We start from the raw sequence: 24281 nt of genomic DNA on the forward strand, positions 1-24281 counted from the left end.
TGCTATTGCCACTGCCAAACACCCTGGGTGCCACCTACACCTCCCTGAGGGTCACTGCCACTTCCCCAGGCCCTGCAACTAGGAGCAGCCTGTGCCACCTCCCTGTGGGTCCTTTGAACCGTCAAGGGCCCAGCAACTAGGCACTGGCTACTAGCTCTGTCCCCTGCCTCCATCTTCCTGGAGGCATGTGCAGGCCATACAAGAGCACGCCTCAGCCTGCACACACTGAGACAGAAAGCATCCAAACCAAAAGCAGCCCTCAGGCCAAAAAAATGAACAAATAGTAGGCCCTCACAAAATACCCAGGGGTGCTCAAGCAATAGCCCTCCAAGACGACAGTAGTTGCTTTCCCTAAACTCACAGGATAACAAAAATATAAGCAAAATGAAGCTCATGAACCATTCCCAGTTAAAAGAACAGGAGAATTCACCTGAAGGAGCAAATAACAAAACAGACCTCTGCAATCTAACAAACACCGAGTTCAAAAGGACAGTGAAAATACCGAAGGAATTAAAAGCGAATATGAAGGCATTAAGAGCAGATATGAACAGTAATGCACATTACTTTAGAAAGGAACTAGAAAATGTAAGGAGGAGCCAAGAAAAATTATAAAATTCATTTGCAGAGATGCAAGCTGAGTTAAAGGCACTGAAGAGCAGAATGAATGAAGCAGAGGAACGAATTAGTGACTTGGAAGATAGAATAATGGACATCACCCAATCAGGACAGCAGACAGAAAACCAAATGAAAAAACATGAAAACAATATAAGAGATCTATGGGATAATATAAAGTGGCCCAATCTACGCATAATAGGGGTTCCAGAAGGAGAAGAAAAAGAAAAGGAGGATTGAAAATTTATTTGAAGAAATCATGGCTGAACACTTTCCAAATTCTAAAGGAAACATGTATCAAGATATGGAAAGCACAGAGGGCCCCAAACAAGTTGAACCCAAACAGGCCCACACCAAGACATATTATGACAAAAATGACAAAAGTTAAAGAGAGGATTCTAAAGGCAGCAAGAGAAACACAAAGTGTTAACTGTAAGGGAACCCCCATAAGGCTATCTGCTGATGTCTCTACAGAAACACTACAGGCCAGAAGAGAGCAGCAAGATATATTCATAGTTCTAAAAGGCAAAAATTTTGCAGCTCAGAATAATCTACCCAGCAAGGACGTCATTTAAAACAGAAGGAGAAATAAAGAATTTCTCCAAACAAAAACTAAAAGACTACAGCAATACTAAACCCATTCTAAGAGAAATACAGAATGGTCTCTCTAAATAGGGAAAGAAATAAGAAGATACAGGATGGAGGAAATCTCAATTGGAAATAATTTACTTAAATAAGCCAGTAAACAGAACTGAAGGGGGTGGGGAGACTCGGTTCAACTTCAGCTTCCTTTTCCCCAACTGCTTGAACACCCCTTATCATTCAAATGCCAAATATCTGCTAAACATTCCACGTGCGCAGCCTGGGGAATAGCTGGGAACAAAGATGTTGAAAGTCCAGTCCTTGAAGACTTACATCCTCATGCAAGGAAAGAGGCGTAAATGAGAAACACAATGTCTAATTCCCAAAGCACTGCAGACAGAGCAACGGGCTCAGTGTGAGGAGGAGAAGGGCCCCAGGAGCCTCCGCAGACAGGGCCTGCTGCTGAGACTGGTGTGTAAGTAGGCTTCCAGTGGAATGAAGACCCAGGAGCACCGTTCCAGTAAAGGAAACACGAGCAAAAGTTCTGAGAAGGATGGAGGTGCAAGCTCAAGGGGCAGCAAGAAGGCCACATGGCTGGGGCCGTGAGGGAGAAGATGGAGGAGAACGCCCAGGATACGGGGACACTGGAGGCCACCAGAAGGAGTGTGGGTTTCAGACCCGAGGTGATGGAAACCCAGTAGGGGTTCCCAGAAGGCCGACAGGGGCTGGGACACGGCAAGAACTTCGGCTGCTACACACTGAACAGACTCCCCAGAGGTAGGAATGAAGCAGGAGGGACATGGGCGGGGCTTTGGCAGGAGTCCCAGCAGTGGAAATGAAAGGACAGGGCTGGGACTGGCTGTAGTGGGGCAGGAAAGACTGTGGACCTTTACAGGCAGACACTACACAGCAGGGGCGGGATGAATCGATGTGGACGCAGCAGCAGCTGGGGACCCCGAGGGAGCTGGGGACCCCGCAGGAGCTGCGACCTGGCGCCACAGGCACCACCAGTGAGGGAGGGGCGGCATCGGGGAGAACCCTTGGGGGCGGGGTGCTGTGCTCACTTGGTCCCACAGGAGCTGGAGCCGCGGCAAAGGCAGAGAAACACGTAAAGCCAGACGGGGCCGGTGAAGGGCTCACCCCACACTACATGGGGCCTGGGGGCAGCTCCACCTGCAGGGCCGCAGGGAAAGCAGAAAAATCTAGGGACCGTGTGGAGACGAACTGAGACATGGAAGGGTGTGCGGTGACACGCTGCTGTGAGGGTGACAACAAAGGTCCCGCAGGACGAGGTCCGCCTTCATCACTGAGGCCAGGGCCTCAGGTAGAGGCACAGAGAGGTCTCAAAGCCCTCAGAGACTCACACCTCGGCTGCTGGCTTCGTACCTCTGCCTCGTCTACCTCCCTCAGGTAAGGCCCGAGAGGGCAGGGGCACCTTCTGCTTTACTCCCCTCTGGACCCACAATACAACAGCCGGTGTGTCACCAATGGCTCCGGTGTATATTCGCCACAAGCATTGACGGCTATTCCTCTAGGTTTCCCCCCGGTACCCAACCATTATGAACGGGAAAACACTGATGGAATCAGGAACAGAATTAGTTCCCAATCATTCACAGTATAACACAAACACAAATGACACAGCAGGGAGGCAGGTGCGAGAGGTGCAACAACTGCTTAAGGAAAAGTAAGGGATGGGGCATCCTTGGGGATAAAGAAACTCCAGTTCAACCAACCATCTAAGGGGCAATTCTACTGTTACTTCTACAGACACACTAATAGCAAGCACCTGATTATAATTTTTCAAATAGCAAGATGAACTATTCATTCTGGTCTCTAAAGACTCAGGGTCTCTCCCTACTCACCATCACAGTTCTTATTTCCAAGCATTAAAACCTCAGGTTTTTTGGTTTGGTTTGTTTTTTTGTTTTGCTGTTTTTTTCTTCTGTCTTTTCAGGGCCGCACCCATGGCATATGGAAGTTCCCAGATGGGGTCAAAGCAGAGCTGTAGCTGCCGGCCTACGCCACAGCCACACCAGATCTGAGCCATGCCTGTGTCCTACACCACAACAAAGCCTCAGCAAGGCCAGGGATCGAACCCGCGACTTCACAGATACTAGTCGGGTTCGTTACCGCTGAGCCACAACGGGAACTCCAAAACCTCAGAGTATTTTTAATTTACTGTAAATAATTTAGTAACTATCTAAACAAAGATTATTTATGGCTGATTCAGTTTCCCTTTTTGGGTAAAGTAGACATGCTAAAATGTACTAAAGAGAAATCCTATAAATTAATATAATTTTAATAATAAATTAAAAGGGCAGTAAAGTGTGCTACTCTTCATTCTACTCTGGAACCAAAAGTGAAGCAGACATGAGCTGTCCACTCATCTAGTGGCAACAGGAGGACAGGCGCCTGCACTCAGTGTTGCAGAATAAACTGTATGCTTCTCACATGCAAACACCCAAGTCCTAACCCCGCGACCTCAGAATGAGACTGAACTCAGAGACAGGGCCTGACAAGAGGCAATTGCGGTTAAATGAGGTCCTGGGGGTGGGGCCCTGGTCGACTGTGACTGACTTCCTTCCAGGCAGCGGAAGTGGCCACAGGGCAAAGCCCACGTGAGGAAACGGGGAGGAGGCGGCCACCCAGAAACCACAGAGACGTGCCTCGGAAGAAATCAAATTTGCTGACAGCTTGAGTGTGGAATTCTCGCCTCCACAACTGTGAGAAACTAAGTTTCTGTTGTTTAAGGCACCCAGACTGGTATTTTGTTATGGGAGCTTTAGAAAACTGATATACCTAGTATTTTCCATTTCTCCTTTTCTGAATGTATATGGTATTAAACACATAAACACTATTTAGCTATCATCACTTAAAAGAATTTCCTCCTTTGGAAAACTGATTAAATTCGATTTTTATCAGACTACAAATAATTTTATGATTATTTGGTATTTTCATAATTTACAAAAAAAAAAACATGTATAACACACAAGACTTCTAAAAATGATTGGTAAGCAATGAAATAACATTCTCTCCCATCTCCCCAACCAAAAGTAATCTTTGGTTGAAGAAAATCTGTGCTTCCTCCACTTACAAGGGTCTAAGTTTAAAAGGATGAGATGCTTACAGAATCGATCTGATCCAAAGAAATCTTCCCAGCATTTCCCTGTGCACTGTAGTCCTGACCAGTGTAGGAATGACTGCAAAGAAAAAGAACAAAATGTTAAAATAAGATCTGCAAAACATATTTTGATCACTTCAAGGGAATTTTTTTTTAATTCTGAAATAAAGTCACAGTGAGAAAACATTTTACATATAAACCTTCAGAGAAACATAGTGAAGGGTTTTAAAGGTTATTTAACAAAACATGTTTAGGTGACTACCCAAACTTAACACAGAAACACAGGGCTCACCTGACTCCCTGACCAGGAAGGCGTTTCCATTTCCCACGCCTTGGAGGCGTAAGGCAAATTGCGGTTAAAGTTCAAGTCTCTGGAGTTCCCGTCGTGGCGCAGTGGTTAACGAATCCGACTAGGAACCATGAGGTTGCGGGTTTGGTCCCTGCCCTTGCTCAGTGGGTTAACGATCCGGCGTTGCCGTGAGCTGTGGTCTAGGTCGCAGACTCGGCTCGGATCCCGCGTTGCTGTGGCTCTGGCGTAGGACGGTGGCTACGGCTCCGATTGGACCCCTAGCCTGGGAATCTCCACGTGCCGCGGGAGCGGCCCAAGAAATAGCAAAAAGACAAAAAAAATAAAAAATAAAGTTCAAGTCTCTATTAAGACACCTCAGAACAGCACAGCGGCAGAGGCAGAACCAAGGACCAATGGGAGCTTCATCTTTGAGTGAGTCACCTCATCTGTCTACACCACAGGCTCCCTACCGTCACATGGAAATGACAGGGCCTGCTCTGCCTGCTGAGACGAGCTCTGAACTGAACGACCTCTTGTTCGAGGACCTGACGTAGAGTGATCATTCTCCTCTGAAGGAAGTGCCATCTGAATATCTATCGACATCCTCTAATGACATCCTCACAAGAGCCCGAGAGAGCACGTTCATTTTACATTCAGAGACGAGGAGCCTGTCAGATCAGAGAGCAAGTCAGCCGTGCAGGGGGACGCAACTTTCTGGCTCTCGCGGAAGACCACGGTCAGGCCTGGGTCGCACAGGAGACGGTGAGATCCTGGCTCACACAGAGCCCACAACTGAAGGGACAGCCTGGAGTTAAGCAGCGTCACAACCACACAGGAGTCCAGGCGCTCTACTTTCCCCTGCTCAGCACTGTGGACTCTCGCTGCCGGATCACACAGGCCTCCAAGCTGCTCTGCGGAAAGGCTGATGTTCCGACAGTCAACCAGGTTATTGATTAAACAGTGGGTGTGGATCATGAAGCAAAACCACAGTACACCACAGGGCACTGCAGCCACTGGCGAGGAGACCACCACACGTGAGGACATCCCCTCCCTCGAGGGCGAAGAATGGCCTGAGAGCAGGTGAGCACAATGCCACAGAGTCACACGGATGATCCCACACCTAAAACACGTCTTCCTCTCTGAGGTATTATTTCTCCTCCAGCAGTGAATCTCTGACAGCGGATCACTGGATCCTGTCCTTTCCCTTTATCACAGGAGTGCCACGGCACACGAAACTCATGCTAGGTTAAACCCACGGCTGTGACTTCATTCTAGTATTTTACATGTTAATATACAACGCAACCAGAGAACTGTTTGCGTGAAATCCCCCCAAATAAAAACCTATTTCACTTTCTAATATGTCTCACACACATCCAATAAAAATAGCACGGCCTAGGAGTCTGAAGACCTCTTCTTGGTTTTGTTTTTTAAATCACTAGTTTGGCAAATTGTTGCCATTTGCACTATTCTCCTTGTAAAAGGGCATTAATAATGCCAGGCCTGCCTCACTGACAGAAATGCTGGGGAGAGCAAATGAAATGATATATTCAAAGCACTAGTTAAAGTCAGTAAAGCATATTCCAGTACACAGACCAACTGCAGTCCTGACCAGGAAGTGCAGGGGGAAAAACAACCATAGCAAAAACAAAACAGGAGGGAAGGAAGGAAGGCAGCAGGATCCTGCAGAGGAGCCACCCCCAGCTGGGTGGAGCCTGGCCACACACTGGCCTTAGAACTTTGCTTTTTAGGCTATAAAGGAATCAGTATCCGCTAACAGGATGATCCAGGCCAAAAAGACTAACAAATACTAAAGTCCTCTATAAAGGGTAAAAGACAGACAAACGTGGTGACAGTTATCGAATAAATAGTTTTCTCAGCCCAGATTAATGAAGTATACGAAGTACAAAAAATGATACATTACGGAGGACACATCCATTTGCCTGAGTGGCCGTATAAAGGCGTGTTCCTCAGTGCTTTGACGGTATGTGCGAAAGGGCTAAATTCCAAGAAAAAAAGTGAAAATGGCAGTAATGATTAATGCAAAGAATTTTCGAGGTATAAATAACCACAGAGAGAATATAAGGAAACTGTACAGACATCACTCCTCTAAAACTGCTATTAACAGATAGGAAGACGGTCGCCAGCCGACCCAGGTGGGGCAAGCAGGGATGCCCAGGGAGAAGGGGCAGAAAGGAAGGGTTCCAGCCTAAGAACTGGGAATGGGATTCCTCCCTCCCTCTCAGCCCATGATCAGAAGGAATAACCTACATATTGGTTAGGAGCTGGTGTGCACAGCTGTGTGATATGCACTTGAACTTGCTCTGGAGAGACGAAGCCATGGCGGGGAGGATTTCAGATAGAACACAAGACAGGCAAATAGTGGAAGCACTATATCCAATGACCTGGAGGCAGGAAAGAACCATAAAGAGCTGTGGGGCAAGAATTCACATAATCAGACTTATACTCGAGAAGGAGAGCAGTGTAGAAAGAGTACTAAAAAGAGGGGGCTGGGCAATGGAAAAATCACTTGGAAGAACACTGCAATATTTCAGGCAAGAGAAGTTTCTGTAAAATCCTGCAGTAAAGTAGCAGCAACAGGCGGAGACAGGAAGGCAATCAAGGGAGAAGAAAAAGGAATAAACAGAAAAGTCAAAAAAAAAAAATAAAAATCCTTAAGAGCAACTCACATCAGCTGGTGAGCCTGGATCCCTGGCTCTTACTTGGAAACGCCCAGGGATGTTATTAGCCGAGATTCCTAACCAGCCGCCCAGTCAGCTCTGTATCACACTGCTTCGGGTGATGACAGGCGAACGAACACACACACCATGAACTCTCAAGGTGTATTCTTGCGTTCATGATTTTTTAAAATAGATCAATTTTATGAATAAACATTTCTTCACCATTGTATTGGGGAAACACAAAAAAGTGATAGTAATTCTGAACAGCAAAAACAACAGATTAGTTACACACACACAGTGGAAAATACTGTTTTCAGCCCATTTTTAAACATCATGGCTTTATCTGAAGAACATTATCACTGATGCACAATTTTTTTTTTTTTTTTTTGTCTTTTTGCCTTTTCTAGGGCCACTCCTGCGGCATATGGAGGTTCCCAGGCTAGGGGTCAAATCGGAGCTGTAGCCACCGGCCAACGCCAGAGCCACAGCAACGCAAGATCCAAGCCGCGTCTGCAACCTACACCACAGCTCACGGCAATGCCGAATCCTTAACCCACTGAGCAAGGCCAGGGATAGAACCTGCAACCTCATGGTTCCTCGTCAGGTTCATTAACCACTGCGCCATAACGGGAACTCCTGATGTACAATTTTAACAGGGGATTCCTGCTTCCAAGCTTCCATAAAAGAATAAACTGAGAGAAGTTCCCACTGTGGTCCGGTGGGGTTAAGACTCTGACTGCAGTGGTCACTGCAGAGGCACAGGTTCAATCCCCAGCCCAGCACAGTGGGTTAAAGTACCCAGCTTTAATGAGTCCAGCACAGCTACGGCACAAGTCTCAGCTGAAGCTCAGGTTCAATCCCTGGCCTAGATGCTGTGGGTGTGGCTATTAAAAAAATTAAAAAAAAAAAAAAGGATAAACTGAGATATAACACAAATGCCATTTTTTTCAGTACAGCAGGTCAAAAAACATGAACCACAAAATTCAAATTATGTCACTAATCACTATCTTTCCAAATATAAAGAGGAGTTTTTGATTAATCAAAGAATTTTAAAAAAACAAGATTTGATTTCTCAGTTGAGCCACTCATTTGCCACAAGTGAAAAAGAGAAAGGGTAAATCAAACTCTGTATCAGTTGTTCATCCACAAATGTGGACGGTAAGGGATCAGGAGCTGCGGTATTTCCTCACAGCCTGTATGCTGATTCACCTTTTGCTTGTTAGGGTATCAGATGAAAAGCAAAATGTTACCATTTTCTCAAGTTAGCAAAAAGCCAGAAAAGTCATGAAAATAATAAAGGTGTGGTTCAGCATGTACTGACTTACATTAGACAGTGAAGACACCCAGTGCTGAAAGGAGACCTCTCCTCAAACGTGACGATTACATTCGACATATGAGAAAATAAACACCTCACTCCCCAGAGAGAACAATATATGTATAGTTATGTATAGAAACACATAAACCCAGGACAAACTTTATTTTTTAACTGCCATTAGAGGAGTTCCCTTGTGGTGCAGGGGGTTAATGATCTGGCATTGTCACTGTTATGGCAAGGGTTCGATCCCTGGCCCTGGAACTTCCACACGTCACAGATGCAGACAAGGAAAAAAATGCCATTAAAATGTCAGACTTTCTTTAACAGACTTTTCCTACAGCCGGTAGTTGTCCTTTTCTAATTACCCTTTAAAGAAAGCTCTGTAGAGCCTGTGGACAGCAACCCATCTGTCAGCGCACACTCATTAAGCACCTCTGAGGCCAAGGAAGAGCCCCCAGGAGCCAAGGCCCCACAGCTGATGTGCACAGTGTGACAGGACGAGAGCCACAGGCCACAGAGGACAGGCCCTTCTCAAAGCAGGGAGAGGCAGACAAAGCCAGCTATAGCCCCAAAACTGACCACACAGTCCAGGCTATGCAGAGAAGCCACCAAGCTGGAGGGACAGCTCAAGGCCGAAGGGGAGGAAGATGCCACAAGGGAGAAGGTGGCCCTGGGCACCACGAGGAAGGCTGCCAGCCAGTCAGGGAACACCTGCGTCTGCAGGCTTAGGAGGAGGACACGGGGACCACAGCAAAGTCACAGGCCTGGTTATTGTGGGGTTTTTACCATTTAGAGTTGAACAATTTTAAAACATTCTTAAATTTTGACCAGGTTCACAGACGTATATGATTTGAGTTTATTAAGGTTGTTGGAGGGTTTTAAAAGTGTATGATAAGGAAGTGACATTTTGGAATAATAAAATAAAAAGCTTTTTTCTCAGGATCTAGAGGGTTAGCACATATCAGATGGACAAGCAGAAAGAGATAAGCAAAGCCAAGGAAATTTCACAGTTTATAGATGAAGAGGCTGGGTTAGGTGCAAAAAAAGACAAGCAGAGGTAAGGGTCAAAAGAGCTGAAATTGAGTAGGTAGGTCCTGAAATGCAGGTCTCCAAATAAAAATTAAAATAAAAAGCAAATCATATCCTATTTCCTCTTGCAATAACATACTGCTAAATCACCATTTTAATAAAACTTCGAGACTTTGTCAAGTTTAAAATCTTTAAAAATCTAAACTTGTACATAATAGTATTTCCTAAAAAAACTAAATTTTGCTCTTATATATAAAAAACCCTGGCTTACACAGAAGTGTCACTGCTTGGTTATTTTGCGTCCTTTTGTTTCGAGGTGACTGTCCTAAATTACCCAGTCCCCTCTAAGAGAACTAATGGCACACGAAATATATAAAAGCATCTTTTTACAGGAGCATTTGCTCATTTGGCCTGCATGCAACTTAATTAAAACTCAGTCACATCTGAGGAATTTTTCCTCCCACATCATCTTGCTCATTAAACAGTAAGAGGTAAGCAGAGTTAGTTTCCCAATACAGCTGAAAATCATAGTAAACAGAAAACTGTAAAGCTAACAGTTCAATAGATTTAGAGCTGAGCGGAGAAAAGACTTTCAAAATATCCATTACACATATTTATGTAACCATACTGGACATGATACTATTTTCAATCCAACTGAAAAAGCAACCCCATTGGGGATGGGAGCGGGTTGAGGGATAACAGAGGTGGGCACCATGAGTCACAGACACACGGAACAAGTTTTGCCAAAACACTCCACACAAGTGTCTAACTTACAGAATAGAAATACAGCGGAGATCTAAAAAGGTAAATCTCAACAGCTCACATCTGCTCACATCTGATCTGTGAGAAGCAGACCCAGCCCTGGTCTTTGCAGAAATCACAGAAATGTAAATCTGTTTAATACACAGCCAACATCAGTATGAGCACTTAGGTCTCAACAGGGAATTGCTTCGGAGTGCTGAGAATAAGAGTTGAACATAAAGGCAAAAAATTATAGGGAGTTTCCTGGTAGCTCAGTGGGTATCAGTTCTGTGGTTCAGGTCACTGCTATAGTGTGGATTTGATCCCTGGCTAGGGAACTTCCACATGCCACAGGCGCAGCCAAAAAACCCAAAACAAGAAATCATATGGAAATGGATCTGTGGGTCTCCGGACAAGATTAGCTTCTCAAGGAAAACAATCTTCTCATGCTGTGGCACTGACTCCACAGAAGATGGGCCATGACACCTGTGCTGGGTGGCCTCCATGAGCCCCCAACCAAGATACAAATGCCCCAGGGTGCAGCTGACCACAGGGCAGAGGCAGCCTTGTCAGGGAAAGGATTTCCCCTGTCATCTCCTCCTCTTCTGACGGCAGACAAGACATGAGGGGCAGAAGATGCTAGACAGACAGTTCTCCAAAGAAGACATACACATGGCCAAAAAACACATGAAAAGATGTTCAACATTACTCATTATTAGAGAAATACAAATAAAAACCACTATGAGGTACCACCTTACACCAGCTAGAATGGCCATCATCCAAAAGTCTACAAACAATAAGTGCTGGAGAGGGTGTGGAGAAAAAGGAACCCTAGTACACTGTTGGTGGGATTGTAAATTGGTGCAACCACTGTGGAAAACAGTATGGAGATGCCTCAGAAAACTAAAAATAGAACTACACCTTTGATCCAGCAATCCCACTCCTGGGTATCTATCCAGAGAAAACCACAACTCATAAAGACACATGTACTCCGATGTTCACTGCAGCACTATTTTCAATAGCCAAGACATGGAAACAACCTAAATGTCCATTGACAGACGAGTAGATGAAGAAGATGTGGTACATACACACAATGGAATATTACTCAGCCATTAAAAGGAACGAAATACCAGCATTTTTAGCATGAAATTATCATGCTAAGTGAAGTCAGCCATACAATGAGACACCAACATCAAATGCTTTCACTGACCTGTGGAATCTGAAAAAAGGGCAGACTGAACTTTGCAGAACAGATGCTGACTCACAGATATTGAAAAACGTATGGTCTCCAAAGGAGACAGTTTTGGGGGGGGGGGATGTGCTTGGGTTATGAGATGGAAATCCTGTGAAATTGGATTGTTATGATCATTATACAACTACAGATGTGATAAATTCATTTGAGTAATTAAAAAAATAATAATACAAAAAAAAAAAAAAGACACGAGGGAGAAAACAAGGAGCAGTGGGATAGTTATGAGATTTTAGGCATCACTGCAATTCTCCCATATTCACATACTTTGTCCAACTGGCCCAAAGCAATCACGGGGCACAAAAGGGCACCTGGGTAAGCAGACCAGGGCGGTGAGAAGCACAGATTTCAGCACCACTGGCCAGGACTGGCCTGTGCTCACTCCCCATGAGTCTGCAGGGCGGCCTGATGGCTCTCAGTTCCTCCCTGGTAAACAGGGTCATAAATGGGTCATGAGAGTCCCCACTTGCCTCCCCACCCCCCAGGGTGGCTATGAGGATCAAAGGCAATGTCTGCATTTACCACAGCATCTTTCACTCATTATCACCCAGGCCTCCCTTCACCACCCTTTAAAGGCTCAGTTGTTTCTCTCTCCTCTTAATATTCACCAGTTTCTTCCCTTAGAAACCAGGGGGGAAACGCACTTCTTTCCTATCTTCTTTATATTATCACACAAAATACATAATCTTAAAGTAGAATTTAGATGTCCCTGAATAACCTGAAGATCAGGAAGGTTTTCTCTACACCTGTTCTCTTAGAAAGTTTCCACAGTTCAAAAATGCAACCTCCAACACTGACAGCTTCAATGGAATCCAGCTTTGCAGAGCAGCGTGACCAGCAAAGAGCCACAAGCCAAAGGTGGCTGCTGGGCACTTGAAATGTCCCTTAGTCAGATTTAAGATGTCCAGTAAGTAAAGTACGCACTGGATTTCAAAGACTTAATAGGAAAAAATAATTAAAACATTTCACTAATAAATGTTCCTACTGATTACATGTTGAAATGATATTTTGGCTAAGAGTCAAATAAGATATTATTTAATTTCAGAGCTCCCTCATCGCTCTGTAAGGTAAGGATCAGGTATGGTCACTGCAGTGGCCCAGGTCACAGCTGTGGCGTGGGTTTGACCCTTGGCCCTGGGAACTTCCACAAGCCATGGGTACAGCCAAAACAATTTCACTGAAGTAGTCCAAAATCGTGGCTTTTGTGTATGCCTGTCAGACAGCACTGTCATGATGGAGTGAGGACAGTGACATGACACAATCAAATGGTTTCGGGGACCAGGGAAAAGAAACACCAGCTATCCCACCCCGACCTCTACTTGCCGAGGAAACCCAGACTCTGCTGTCTCAAGCAGAGGGAAAGCTGCAAGTGGGCCCCTAAAGAGAGTGTCTCAAGCTGACTACAAATTCACTTGTTTTCACAATGCTCTAGTTGGGAATTAAGGCTTCAGACTTCAGCCACAATGTGCCATTTATACCATCACAGAAGCAATCCTGAATTCTGGTTAGCTTAGAGGTAACCTGAATCTTTTTTGGTGGGGGTAAAAGCTGTGACACATTTTTTTTTCCTTTTTAGGGCCACACCTGTGGCATACGTAAAGTTCCCAAGCTAGGGGTCGAACTGGAGCTGCAGCTGTAGGTCTATGCCACAACCACAGCAACACTGGATCCTACCTGCATCTGTGAACTGCACTGCAGTTCATGGCAATGCTGGATCCTTAACCCACTGAGCGAGGCCAGGGATTGAACCCTCATCCTCATGGACACTACTCAGGTTCTCAAGCCACTGAGTCACAATGGGAACTCTGATATGACACATTTCTATCTGGGCATCTGTGTGGTGGCATGGGCCACCTCCACACTTCATTACAACTGTCCCTGCTTCTCTCATCTCCAAGAAGCCGTGCAGGGTGGAGGATCAGTCAGGATGACAGCAGGACCCCGGGCCAGGCTGGGCAGAATCTGCCTCCCATCCTCAGACGGCATCCCCACCTCCTCCTCCCTCCCCATCGACAGACTCAGAGGATCATAAAACAGTAACACATTCAAACACGCTTTATTTGCCAAGTAGGACCCAGGACTCTTGAAAGAAGTTAACACTATTTACTCCCCTCTATCTGGCAGCCATAGTGTCTCCTACTTTAAAAACTGGTATAAAATAAAAAAGCAATGAAGAAAGCATAACAAGTAATCAAAACTGATCTCTGCACCAAGGAGACATATTTCCGTTTAAATTAAAAAGTAAGCTAATACACCTTTCAAAATGAATGTAATTTCCTACATCATTCTATCAAAGTATATCAAGTTCCAATACAACCTTTTCACATCAAGTCAGCCGTAATCACAGCACAGTGGAAAAACAATTTCAAATAAAGGAAACAAAGGTTTTGTATACCACCCATATATCCACTTTTGCAATCACAATTTTACCCACTTTGGATGTTAAAAAAAAGTACTCTGACCACATAAGGTGGGATATTCAGACGCTTAGAAAGCACAATGCCTGCAGTTTGGGTTCACTGGGTGTATAGAAAATCAAGGGAGGCGAAGATACAATGTATCATTTCCTGCTGTGAAGGATATCACAGGAAAATTCACACAACAGCTGTTACCACTGAAACCGAAATGAGTTTCTGTTTCGAGCTAACCCCCTACTAAATGGCATCCAACCTGTGTTGGCCCAGGTGATTTTCCCTGCAGTTACTCCAAATGGGAACACAACCAATAAAATTCTGTTATAAATGGAATGTAAATTATTTTCCCAAGCATGAAGTTTATTCAATTTTCTGTAAAAAGAAAAATTCTCTCCAAAAAACTACCATCAGACAACATGCAGTATAATGACCCATATTTCTCTGCAACTGAAAGTGTATGACTCTAAGATGCTCACACACCAGTAAAAAGCCAGGTTCATATGGGTTTCCACGTCAGGTGAGGGCTACACATGGCACCACTGCTGCTCTTCTTTGTTTTAGGTTGGCCTCATCTATTCCCTTGTGGTCCACATTTTCCTACTGATTCCAATTTCTAAGCGGCAACAATCCAATGAACTGCAAGAGTTAAAAGTTGCAACTCATTTTTCTATCAAAAATATCTGTATCTCAGAGTTCCCACTGTGGTGCAGTGGGTTAAGAACCCAAATGTAGAGGCTTGAGTTGCTGCAGAGGTCCAGGTTTGAACCCTGGCCCAAAGGATCCAGGGTTTCTGCAGCTGCAGCTGCCACTCAGGTTCAATCCCAGCCTGGGATCCTTGGCCCAGGAACTTCCATATGCTGTGGGTGCAGCTCCCCACCCAAAAAAATCTACTTCACGATTGTCAAAAATCATGAAACTATACCCTTAAAAAGAGTGTATTTCATTGTATGTAAATTATGGCTCAATAAAACTGATTTTAAAAGTAAAATATACACACATATCCCTATAAGATATTTGCTCTATAACACGACATAGGTATTTTCAGCATATATACTTAACCCCCCCAACCACCAAATACTCCTATTTCCATGAGTCGACTTTTTAGATTCACATTCTTACTATATTCTGGGAATATAACGACTCCCCAGGTAGAGACTGTTTTGATCTGGCTTTGGTCCAGGATGGTCAAATGATGACAATAAAGAAAGGCTGCCTGAGGGCAGGGCGATGAGAAGCTGTGGGGTAAGCGTGACAGAGAGTTCCAGCACACCCAATAGAGCGAACACACTAAACTGCGGGCATCTTCTCATTTTCCCATAACAATTTACAGAGAGCTGGGATACTTCTGAGATGGGCTAGGTGACCTAAGGAAAAATGCCCAACATGAGAATTATGAATTAAGTTTAATTTGGGGCAAAATGGGGACTACAGCCCAGAGACAGCCCTGACACAGCTCCGAGGGACCGGCTGAGGGGCGGGGAGGTCAGTGATTTCAGTGACGGGGGGACATGTAGATAAGCACATGTTTTAGCAGAGGCTCACTGAGAGTCATGAGGAGCACATGGTACCTTTAAGGATTTTAGTGCTTTTCTACATATGAGAAGATGCAAGAATCCAGGCTCATAAAACCTCCTGAAAATATCTAACTACCTGAAGGCCTGATCTGCCAGTTTTCCCAGAGCCCAGAGTGCCTCCTTCCTGGTCTCCACCCTGGGCATCTTTCTGGGGGTCTGAAGGGCAGCGGCTGCAGTGGCTCATGATTCAATGCTTGTAGAGGCAGACGGCAAGTGCCAGTTTTAGTTGGCCGCTACCCCAAGTTTATGGCACTCTACGTTTGCTCTCTCACACTGGTTCCCTAATAACAGTAGATAATCAGTGACATGATTGGGGGGTTGAAGGGACAGGAGATGAGGGGACAGCTAATGGGGATTATCACAAGTCACATCCAGAAATCACACTACATACTTTCCCTCTGTACTCCTTTCTTCTTGCAGAGACGTTAATGCTTAAGGCTTCTGCTTCACAGATCAAAATAGCAGGGTTCATAACAGTTTGGGGATTGTTTTTTAATATTGTCATCGATATTTGGATAGGTCACTGAGGAGGAAAATAAGGGGTCCTCCTGAGACCACACAGAGGAACGTGAAGTACTGTCCATCCTGCTCGGCTAGTTGACACCAGGAGAAATACCCAAGCTCCAAAGAAAGGGTGAATGCAGCACTGAACTCCCTCCTGCAAAGTGTCAGGAGTGTAAAAGCCACCAAAGCTTTTACCTGGAAATGACAGAAAATCCATCAACATTTTGTCCAAAACACCACCTCCTTCAGTCTCAGCATTTCGTAGCTGAAAAAACCTACATGAGAGGTAAAATTTTATTTTTTTATTTTTATTTTTTTTTTTTGGTTTTTAGGGCCACACCGGTGGCACAGGGAGGTCCCCAGGCTAAGGATCCAATCAGAGCAACAGCTGCCAGCCTACACCACAGCCACAGCAATGCAAGACCTGAGCTGCATCTGAGACCTACACCACAGCTGACAGCAACACCAGATCCTAAACCCACTGAGCGAGGCCAGGGATCAAACCTGCAACCTCATGGCTCCCAGTCAGATTCATTTCTGCTGAGCCAGGATGGGAACTCTGAGAGGTAAAATTTTAAAACCTAAGTGTTTTCTCTCACTGGTTCCTGAGGTCCGGCTGTCACCACAGCAGTGGACACGGGGTGGCTAACAAGGGGACCAGCCCTTGCTCTCACACAGCGAACACTGCAAACACCAGAACACGGACCAACACATTCACACCATCATTCCAGCCAGTGTGAAGGGAACACAGAGCCCCGGGGGGACTGGAAGCTGGGCGTCGGCAGCGGCCCTACATGCACTGAGGAGACACTTCCATCACATGACTAAGGTCCGGTGGCGTCTGCGGACAGTGTGCCTGCCACCCCCCAAGGGGCGATTAAAATGGGCCTTGTATTCACTCTACAGTATCTTTCTGGAACCACCCTCCCTCTAAATGGTCATGACAAACGACTGAGGGGCTGCACATGGGAGGGATCTGGTAAATTTTGTCTTGTTTTCACTCTGAATGGATAAAGGTGAACTGTGTCTGGTTGCCAGGGGGCCTTCTTAGGTCGACTAAACCTTTAGACTCACAAGATGACCACCGGCCACACATGGCCTCAGAGGGCTCAGGAAGACCCCGGACAGGACCCCCCCACTTGCTGCTGGCAGGACCCCCTTCCACAGGGCCTCCTGAAGCACCTGCACAGGAGGCGGCTCAAGGGCAAGGCAGCCACAACCACACCAGGAAGTGGCTTGGGGCCTCCTGACCCTCAGCGGCCACAAGACCTCAGAACAACGGCCACGGGCACCTCAGACTTGGAACTCCAAATCCACTCATCTTAAAACTGCTGTTATATTTTAAAAAACATGGTTATCTAAACGTATTTCAAATAAAACACAGAATCGTGCCATCCAATCCAGTAACCACTGGCTGCACCCGGCTTCTTAAATTTGAATTTCAATTAATTAGAATAAAATTAAAACCCAAGTTCTTCAATCACACGAGCCATATTTCAAGCATTCAACAGACCTAAGTAGCTTCTGGCTCCTGGGGTGAACAGCACAGGCACTGAGCACTTCTAGCCTCACAGGACACCCTCTGCACAGCACTGCACACCACTGTGCACCAGTGTCCACACTGTGCACTGTCCACACCACTGTCCACACTGTGCATTGTCTATACTGTGCACGGTCCACACCACTGCCCACACTGTGTAGTGTCCACCCTGTGCACTGTCCACACTGTGCAGTGTCCACACTGCACTGCCCACACTGTGCAATGTCCACACCACTTTCCACACTGTGCAATGTCCACCCCATGCACCATCCACACCACTGTCCACACTGTGCATGTCCATCCTGTGCAGCTCCAAACACATCACAGGCACAACCACAGCACTCCCTCCCATGGCACCATCATCTTGTGCTGTTAGCACTTTATGCCCAAGGCAATGCCCAAAATGATGGATTTTCTTTATTACTTAACTAGAGGACAATCAAGGTTTTAAGAAACCCAGTGAGTAAAGAACCGGAACTTAACCACAGACAATAAAATTACCTTAAAAACAGACAAGCATAAACTCTGCTTTCCAGGAAGACTGACAGCACTCATAATTCATCAATCTCTAGGAAACTTTGAAGTCAGAAGTATAACAGAAAGGTGGCATTTCCAATCGTTTCTCTGATCGAGTGTGGCAAGGTGACATTTCCAGTTGGGGGTGAGCTGCAGGAACTGTGCCATGCAGGGCCCTGTGCCCCAAGGAATCACATGCCTCTCCTATGCTAACAGCCTCCGTGATTTAGGAATCACTTTAGTGAAGATCCTCCTTTCCATTCAACACTGAGGCCTCTAAGAGCAGAAATAAACACACATCCCTAAAACCTAACACCACGTCCGACACCAAGTAGCCTAACATGCCTTAAATTAACAATAAATAAAACAAACTGGCCTCCTTGCCATTAGTGCATAAGCTTCCTGAGCTAAGGGACCACATCCCCTCACCCCTCTGCACATAATCAGTCTCCATTATAGTGCCCTTGACACTTTGGGCAGATTTTAATAAAATGCTGACTCTTAACAAGTCCATCTCTAAAAAGGCATTTTCAGTACAGATGTGGAAAAAATACCTTAAAGACAGTAAATAATGCAAAAGAACACATTCTTTCTAATTTATTAATAACGCACAAGGCACCTGGAACATCTTCACAATAATCACAGAGCGAAAGGCTTAGGTTGCTGCATGCAGAAAGGAAATAAATACAGTGAAAGGTAGGGCCTGAGCCTGAAAACAGCTGTCAAACAGGGGAAAGAAGCCTGAGGGCCAGGTTCCCGAGGCTCTGCTCCGGCCCTCCCCTGGGGGACGTCCGACCTACCCAGCCTTTTCCGAGACACAAATGCCCAACAATTTTCTGATTTAAAAGTGAGAATTAATCCCGAAAGAAAACACTGCATACTGCACCACCAGGGATACGAGCTTTCTGACAAGAGACTGCCTTTCTGACATAAAACCTGTTGTTAGCGTGTTTTCTAGAGGAATAAACAGAAACAGGTACATATCAACCAAATGTGTTATGTTAGGAAAAAATTGTACACAATAACTGTTAGTAGTAATACCAGATGAAGGAAGATTCTGCCACTATTTTAAAAGATTTTCAAATAAAGGTCAACATAAATTATTGCATTTAGAATGGAGAAGAAATGAGGTCCTAGTATACAGCGCAGGGAACTATATCCAGTCTCTTGGGATAAAACATGACGGAAGAGAGTATGAGAAAGGGAATGTATATGGATGTTTGACTGGATCACTTTGCTGTGCAACAGAAACTGGTACAACATTGTAAGTCAACTCTACTGTAACAACAAAAATAATCTGCTTAGAAATTCACGACACATTACAAGTTAATCCATGTGATAGAGTTCAAGTACGTACTATAGGTAATACTTCTCTTTGTAGTTTTCCTTTATTTGATTTATATTTTATTGTTGGGATGAAACAGGCTAACAAAATTAGGAAAAATAGTGTAACAAATACACGTTTTTGAAATTATCCTTTAATTAAAAGCAAAGTATTAAATGAGAACAGTACTCACTTCCTATCTGCGGGTGGAGAGGTGAAGAAGGAAGACACACACATACTGTGGGGAAAGGCATTATCTTTAAGGAAAAAATCATATCCACACAACTGAAGTCATCACATGTAGAAAACTGTATGCTGCAAATTTCCTCTCTGGTGTCACCTATTCACGTCTGACATTTGCAAGTGATAAAGAAATAATGGTCTTTAATAAACACCCTTGGTAGTTTATACTTTTTTATCCCATAGGTACCAGCATTAGGGCAGCAAAGATACTTATTCACAGTAAACTTCTATATTCGCAGGAACATATCCCCAGACCTCTGGTGCATCTCCAAATGTGAAAATCAGCTCACTGTATAACTCAGGCTAGAAAACACAGTGAGGTGGGGGGGATGTCAGCGAGGCCACCTTGAGATGTGGACTCACTGGACTACAGAGCTAATGACAACTGACTTGAGGACGGTAGGTGTTCTGGAATTTAACCTGAACTTCTGAGGTTCTATCACTCAACTTTAAAACAGGGACAGTGATAAATGACCATCTACCGCCCTCACTGGGATGCTCTGAGTATGAACTAAAGAGGCAGGTTGGAAGGTGCTTTGTAAATTAGCTAGTCTGATTTCTTGGTCCCATCTCCTCCTACCTCTTCTAAATACCTGCTCTTTCAATTATTTCCGCTTATTCCCATAAACCTCATTTCTCCCTAACATATAAATATGCTCCTCTTTCCAGCCTCAAGGGAAAAATAAAGCACTGTTTTAACCATGCCACTCACAGGCACAGTCCCCTTTCCTCCCCAGCTCGGCTGAGAGCAGCCTCCACTCCCGGGACCCCCGCCACCCTGCAGGGGCTCTGATCCAATGACAAAAGGGGGGTTCTACCCTGACACCCCCAGCATTTACAGTGTGCGCCGTCCTTCCTGAAATCTCTCCCTCGGCATCTTTAATGCCACACCCCCTGTTGTGCGCCCATGTCATCCAAGATTCCTTCCTGATATTTTCAGTGGCTTCTCTTGTAATGCACCTCCATTACGCCCACCACAGGTCACTTCAACACTGATGTTCTATGGGTTCCATTCAGGGCCATTTCCCCTCTTCCTACCCCTCTACATTCTCTCCCTGAATGATCTCAACCATTCCTCTGATTTTAGCTACCACCCAGAGAGCAGCGATGAGCAAATGTCTCTCTCTGGTATAAGCCTCACTCTTGACTGCAGTCTGGAATCCCAGCAGCCTTACTCACCACCTATTCCGCTTCATGGTTCAGGACTACATCATCCCCCGCATGAGGTTAAAGATCAGTCCAATCTGAGTACCACTGTGGGCCACGACAGAGCCAAGGAGTACGGAATCCAGAACAAGTCAGTCATGGCCCCATTACGTGAGGAAATCAGTGAGGAGCATAGATCAGTTATGTATTTTGTGTTTAATTCCATTCAAAAGGCTTACAAATGTTGTAATGTGTTTAAGTGTCTGTCTCTCAAATGAAATCAAAACTACAAATTCCTGGAGAAGAGAAACTGTGTCTTATTTCTTTGCTATATATACTGTTAAGCAATATCCTAAATTATTAGGTTTGCAAAGTATTATACTAATTGTCTTTGAATGTCTAAGTCCTATAAAATGACTTGAGAATTTCTATTGCTACTTCAATTTTTACAGGTATTGTTATCATTTCCCAAATTAATTTTATTGACAAATTTAATTAAAATACTATTCATCATTCCTCTCGATCATTAGAGGCACTAAACAAAATTAGACCTAATAATGATTTCAGTTTTCAGCCTCTTAATGTCCATTCCCTCTCAGTTACATTTAAACTATACACTTCATAAAAATCAATGACAATTATTTTTTTCCTAACAAGATTATCATTAGAATTTTTCAAACCAAACAGTATTCTTTCCTATTTTGACCTAAACAAAAGCAGGTAAAAGGAAAATGTTAGGGAGTTCCCATTGTAGCTCAGTGGTTAACAAACCTAACTAGGATCCATGAGGATTTGGGTTCAATCCCTGGCCAGGATCTGGTAATGCAGTGAGCTGTGGTATAGGTCGCAGATGAGGCTTGAATCCTGCACTACTGCAGCTGTACATGGCTGTATAAGCCAGCAGCTATAGCTCTGATTGGACCCCTAGCCTGGGAATTTTCATATGCCGCAGGTGCAGCCCTAAGCAAAAAGAAAGAAAGAAAAAGAAAAAGAAATAAAGAAAGAAAAAAGTTACATTTAGACAGTCAAAAGAGACAATTCAATATGCTTGAAAGGCTTTCACAAGGTTACTTCGCGTAACAGAAACTGTCAACCCAGACCCGGCAGCTGCCACCCGACACATAGATGTCTCTGACATGGTAATAAAACGAAAAACCATTTGGTTTACTAGTAATAAAAAAAAGCAACATCAGTTGGTGCATATCACATGCAGCATCTAGCCCTGGTTGCCTAGCAACCAGCCATGAGTGAACTCCACAGAGAATGAAAGCCTTAAATGAAAGTACAGTTTGCGCAAGTTTCAAGGACTCAAGACTATGTCTCAGTAGTTAATCTAAATTCCACTTGGCAATTACCACAGTCAGGTGGAGGATGGAAAATCCATCATTACCACACATAATTGAGCATTAACTAAGGTGAGATCCAGCCCTTTGGTTCCACATCTTCTGAATCAGGGGTTTTATAGGGGAAAGACATTTAACAATACGATTTACAAATTATAAAAACTTCATGCAAAAAAACAACAAAATATCATTGGTATCACAGCATTCATTCATTCCACAAGACATATAATGACGATCTACCCTGGGTGTCACTGTGCAGCTCTCGACCAACTTGTACCACAGTGGAGACGGACATGGAAACAGTGTCAGAGATTCTGTAACATGCTGGAGCCACCAGGGTAGGTGTTTGTTAGGGGGACATGTGCAAAAAAAAAATATTGAGATGGGCGGCAGAGGGAGAGTCAGTGGAGCTGCAGCAGCGGAAGGAGCAACGGAGGAAGCCGTGGAGCTGCAGCAGTGGGGTAAGTAGCAGAGGAAGCAGTGGAGCTGTAGCAGTGGAGGAGGTAGCGGAGAGGGAAGGAGAAGAGCGGTCCAGCGGGAGGAAGACACCTGCCGGGATGTGCTGCACTGGAGAAGCTGCATGCGCAGGCTGGATGGAGACCATGCGGCCACACTGACAGTAAGGCAGGCCAGGCTCCTTCTGGAAGGTGGGGAGTGTTCACTTCATCCCGAGTGAAACCCTCAACACACAGGTGGTTTTAAACCAGGGAATAATAGAATCGCTCCAGCAATAACGTGAAAAATTTCAGGGAGGGCAAACTGGGCATAGACAAGGGGCCACTTGGAATAAGAGAGATTCTCACATTGGGACAGGCTGCAGGGGTGGGGGTGGGGGGTGACTCCAACAGGACACACTAGCACAGAGCTCTCAGAAATCTAACAACTCTGTGTAAGGCTTATGCCACTCAGTCTAGACGCCACTCCACACTTGGAGGGCAGGGCAGGGCAAGAGGAAAAGCAGGAGCAGGGAGGGGAGGAGGCAAATGAAGAACCCTGAAAGGTGCTATGTAAAACTTCAAAATGTAGGTATCAAGGATAATGCAACATAATCAAAAACTCTCAAAAAAAGTAACAAATAATACAAAGTTACTATCCTTTATATCTAAAGTAGATAAGATCAAATAAAATCAAGGATGCTATCAATAATGGGGCAAAGATACAGCTAGTTAATCCCACCCCAAAATAAAAATGGAAAACAAAATGTTTCAAAATTATTCTTAATAATAATCAATGCAAAATGTACATGATACCAAGAGTATCTCTATGATAAACATATTACATTAGCAACTATTTTGGCTGCCCCACCTTGTTCAGGGTACAGCAACATGGGGCATCTTGTACAATAGCTAAGTATAAGTAGAATAAGGTTTTTGAAAAAGAAATTTAAGAATATTTATACTTAAATCTTTAAAATGGTTTGAATGCCTTGACAATGTAATTCCATTTCTGAAAACTTATGCTAAGGAAATGGTCAAAAACACAGGTAAAAATTAACATACGGCATTTCTTATCCTAGTGAAAAGAATTGGAAATGCCTCCCACCCAAGAAATACAAATATACCACAAGACAGCCAAACAAGAAAATAACAGGTAGTCACAAAAAATCATGTTTTTGGAGCAGTTTTAATAACAGGAAAAGAGTTTTACAGTGTTTATTTTATTTATCTGTTTATTTATTTATTTTAAGGGGCCACACCTGCAGCATTATGAAGTTCCCAGGTTAGGGGTCAAATCAGAGCTACAGCTACAGACCTACATCACAGCCACAGCAAGGTGGGATCTAAGCTGCCTCTGCAACTTACACCATAGCTCACAGCAATGCCAGATACTCAGCCTACTGAGTGAGGCCCAAGATGTTTGAACCCAAGTCCTCATAGATACTAGTAGGGTTCATTACTGCCGAGCCACAATGGAACTCCGTTAATTTTTAAATGAAAAAAAAAAATGCAAGTTACATAAAAATAGAATTTCAACTTTTTAAAAAGTTGAAATTATACATCATATTAATTATAAATTATGTTATTAATATAATATATTATTACTATATTATTGATATAATTA

General features: G+C 44.4%; 1 protein-coding gene across 3 annotated transcripts in view; it reads right to left on the reverse strand.

Annotated features, from left to right (window-relative positions):
- Positions 1-24281, reverse strand: part of PRIM2 (DNA primase subunit 2) — a 357737-nt gene that overhangs the window by 102964 nt on the left and 230492 nt on the right. For all 3 annotated transcript variants that reach the window (XM_021098097.2, XM_084966367.1, NM_001244164.1), the window contains 1 exon segment: positions 4322-4394. In XM_021098097.2, coding sequence (XP_020953756.1) covers positions 4322-4394 — 73 coding nt within the window.

Source organism: Sus scrofa, chromosome 7 (genome assembly GCF_054392235.1).
Source record: "Sus scrofa isolate SSC_HxYL_T2T_F1_AM1 chromosome 7, Sscrofa_HxYL_maternal_Yorkshire_Landrace_v2.0, whole genome shotgun sequence".
Classification (NCBI taxonomy): domain Eukaryota; kingdom Metazoa; phylum Chordata; class Mammalia; order Artiodactyla; family Suidae; genus Sus; species Sus scrofa.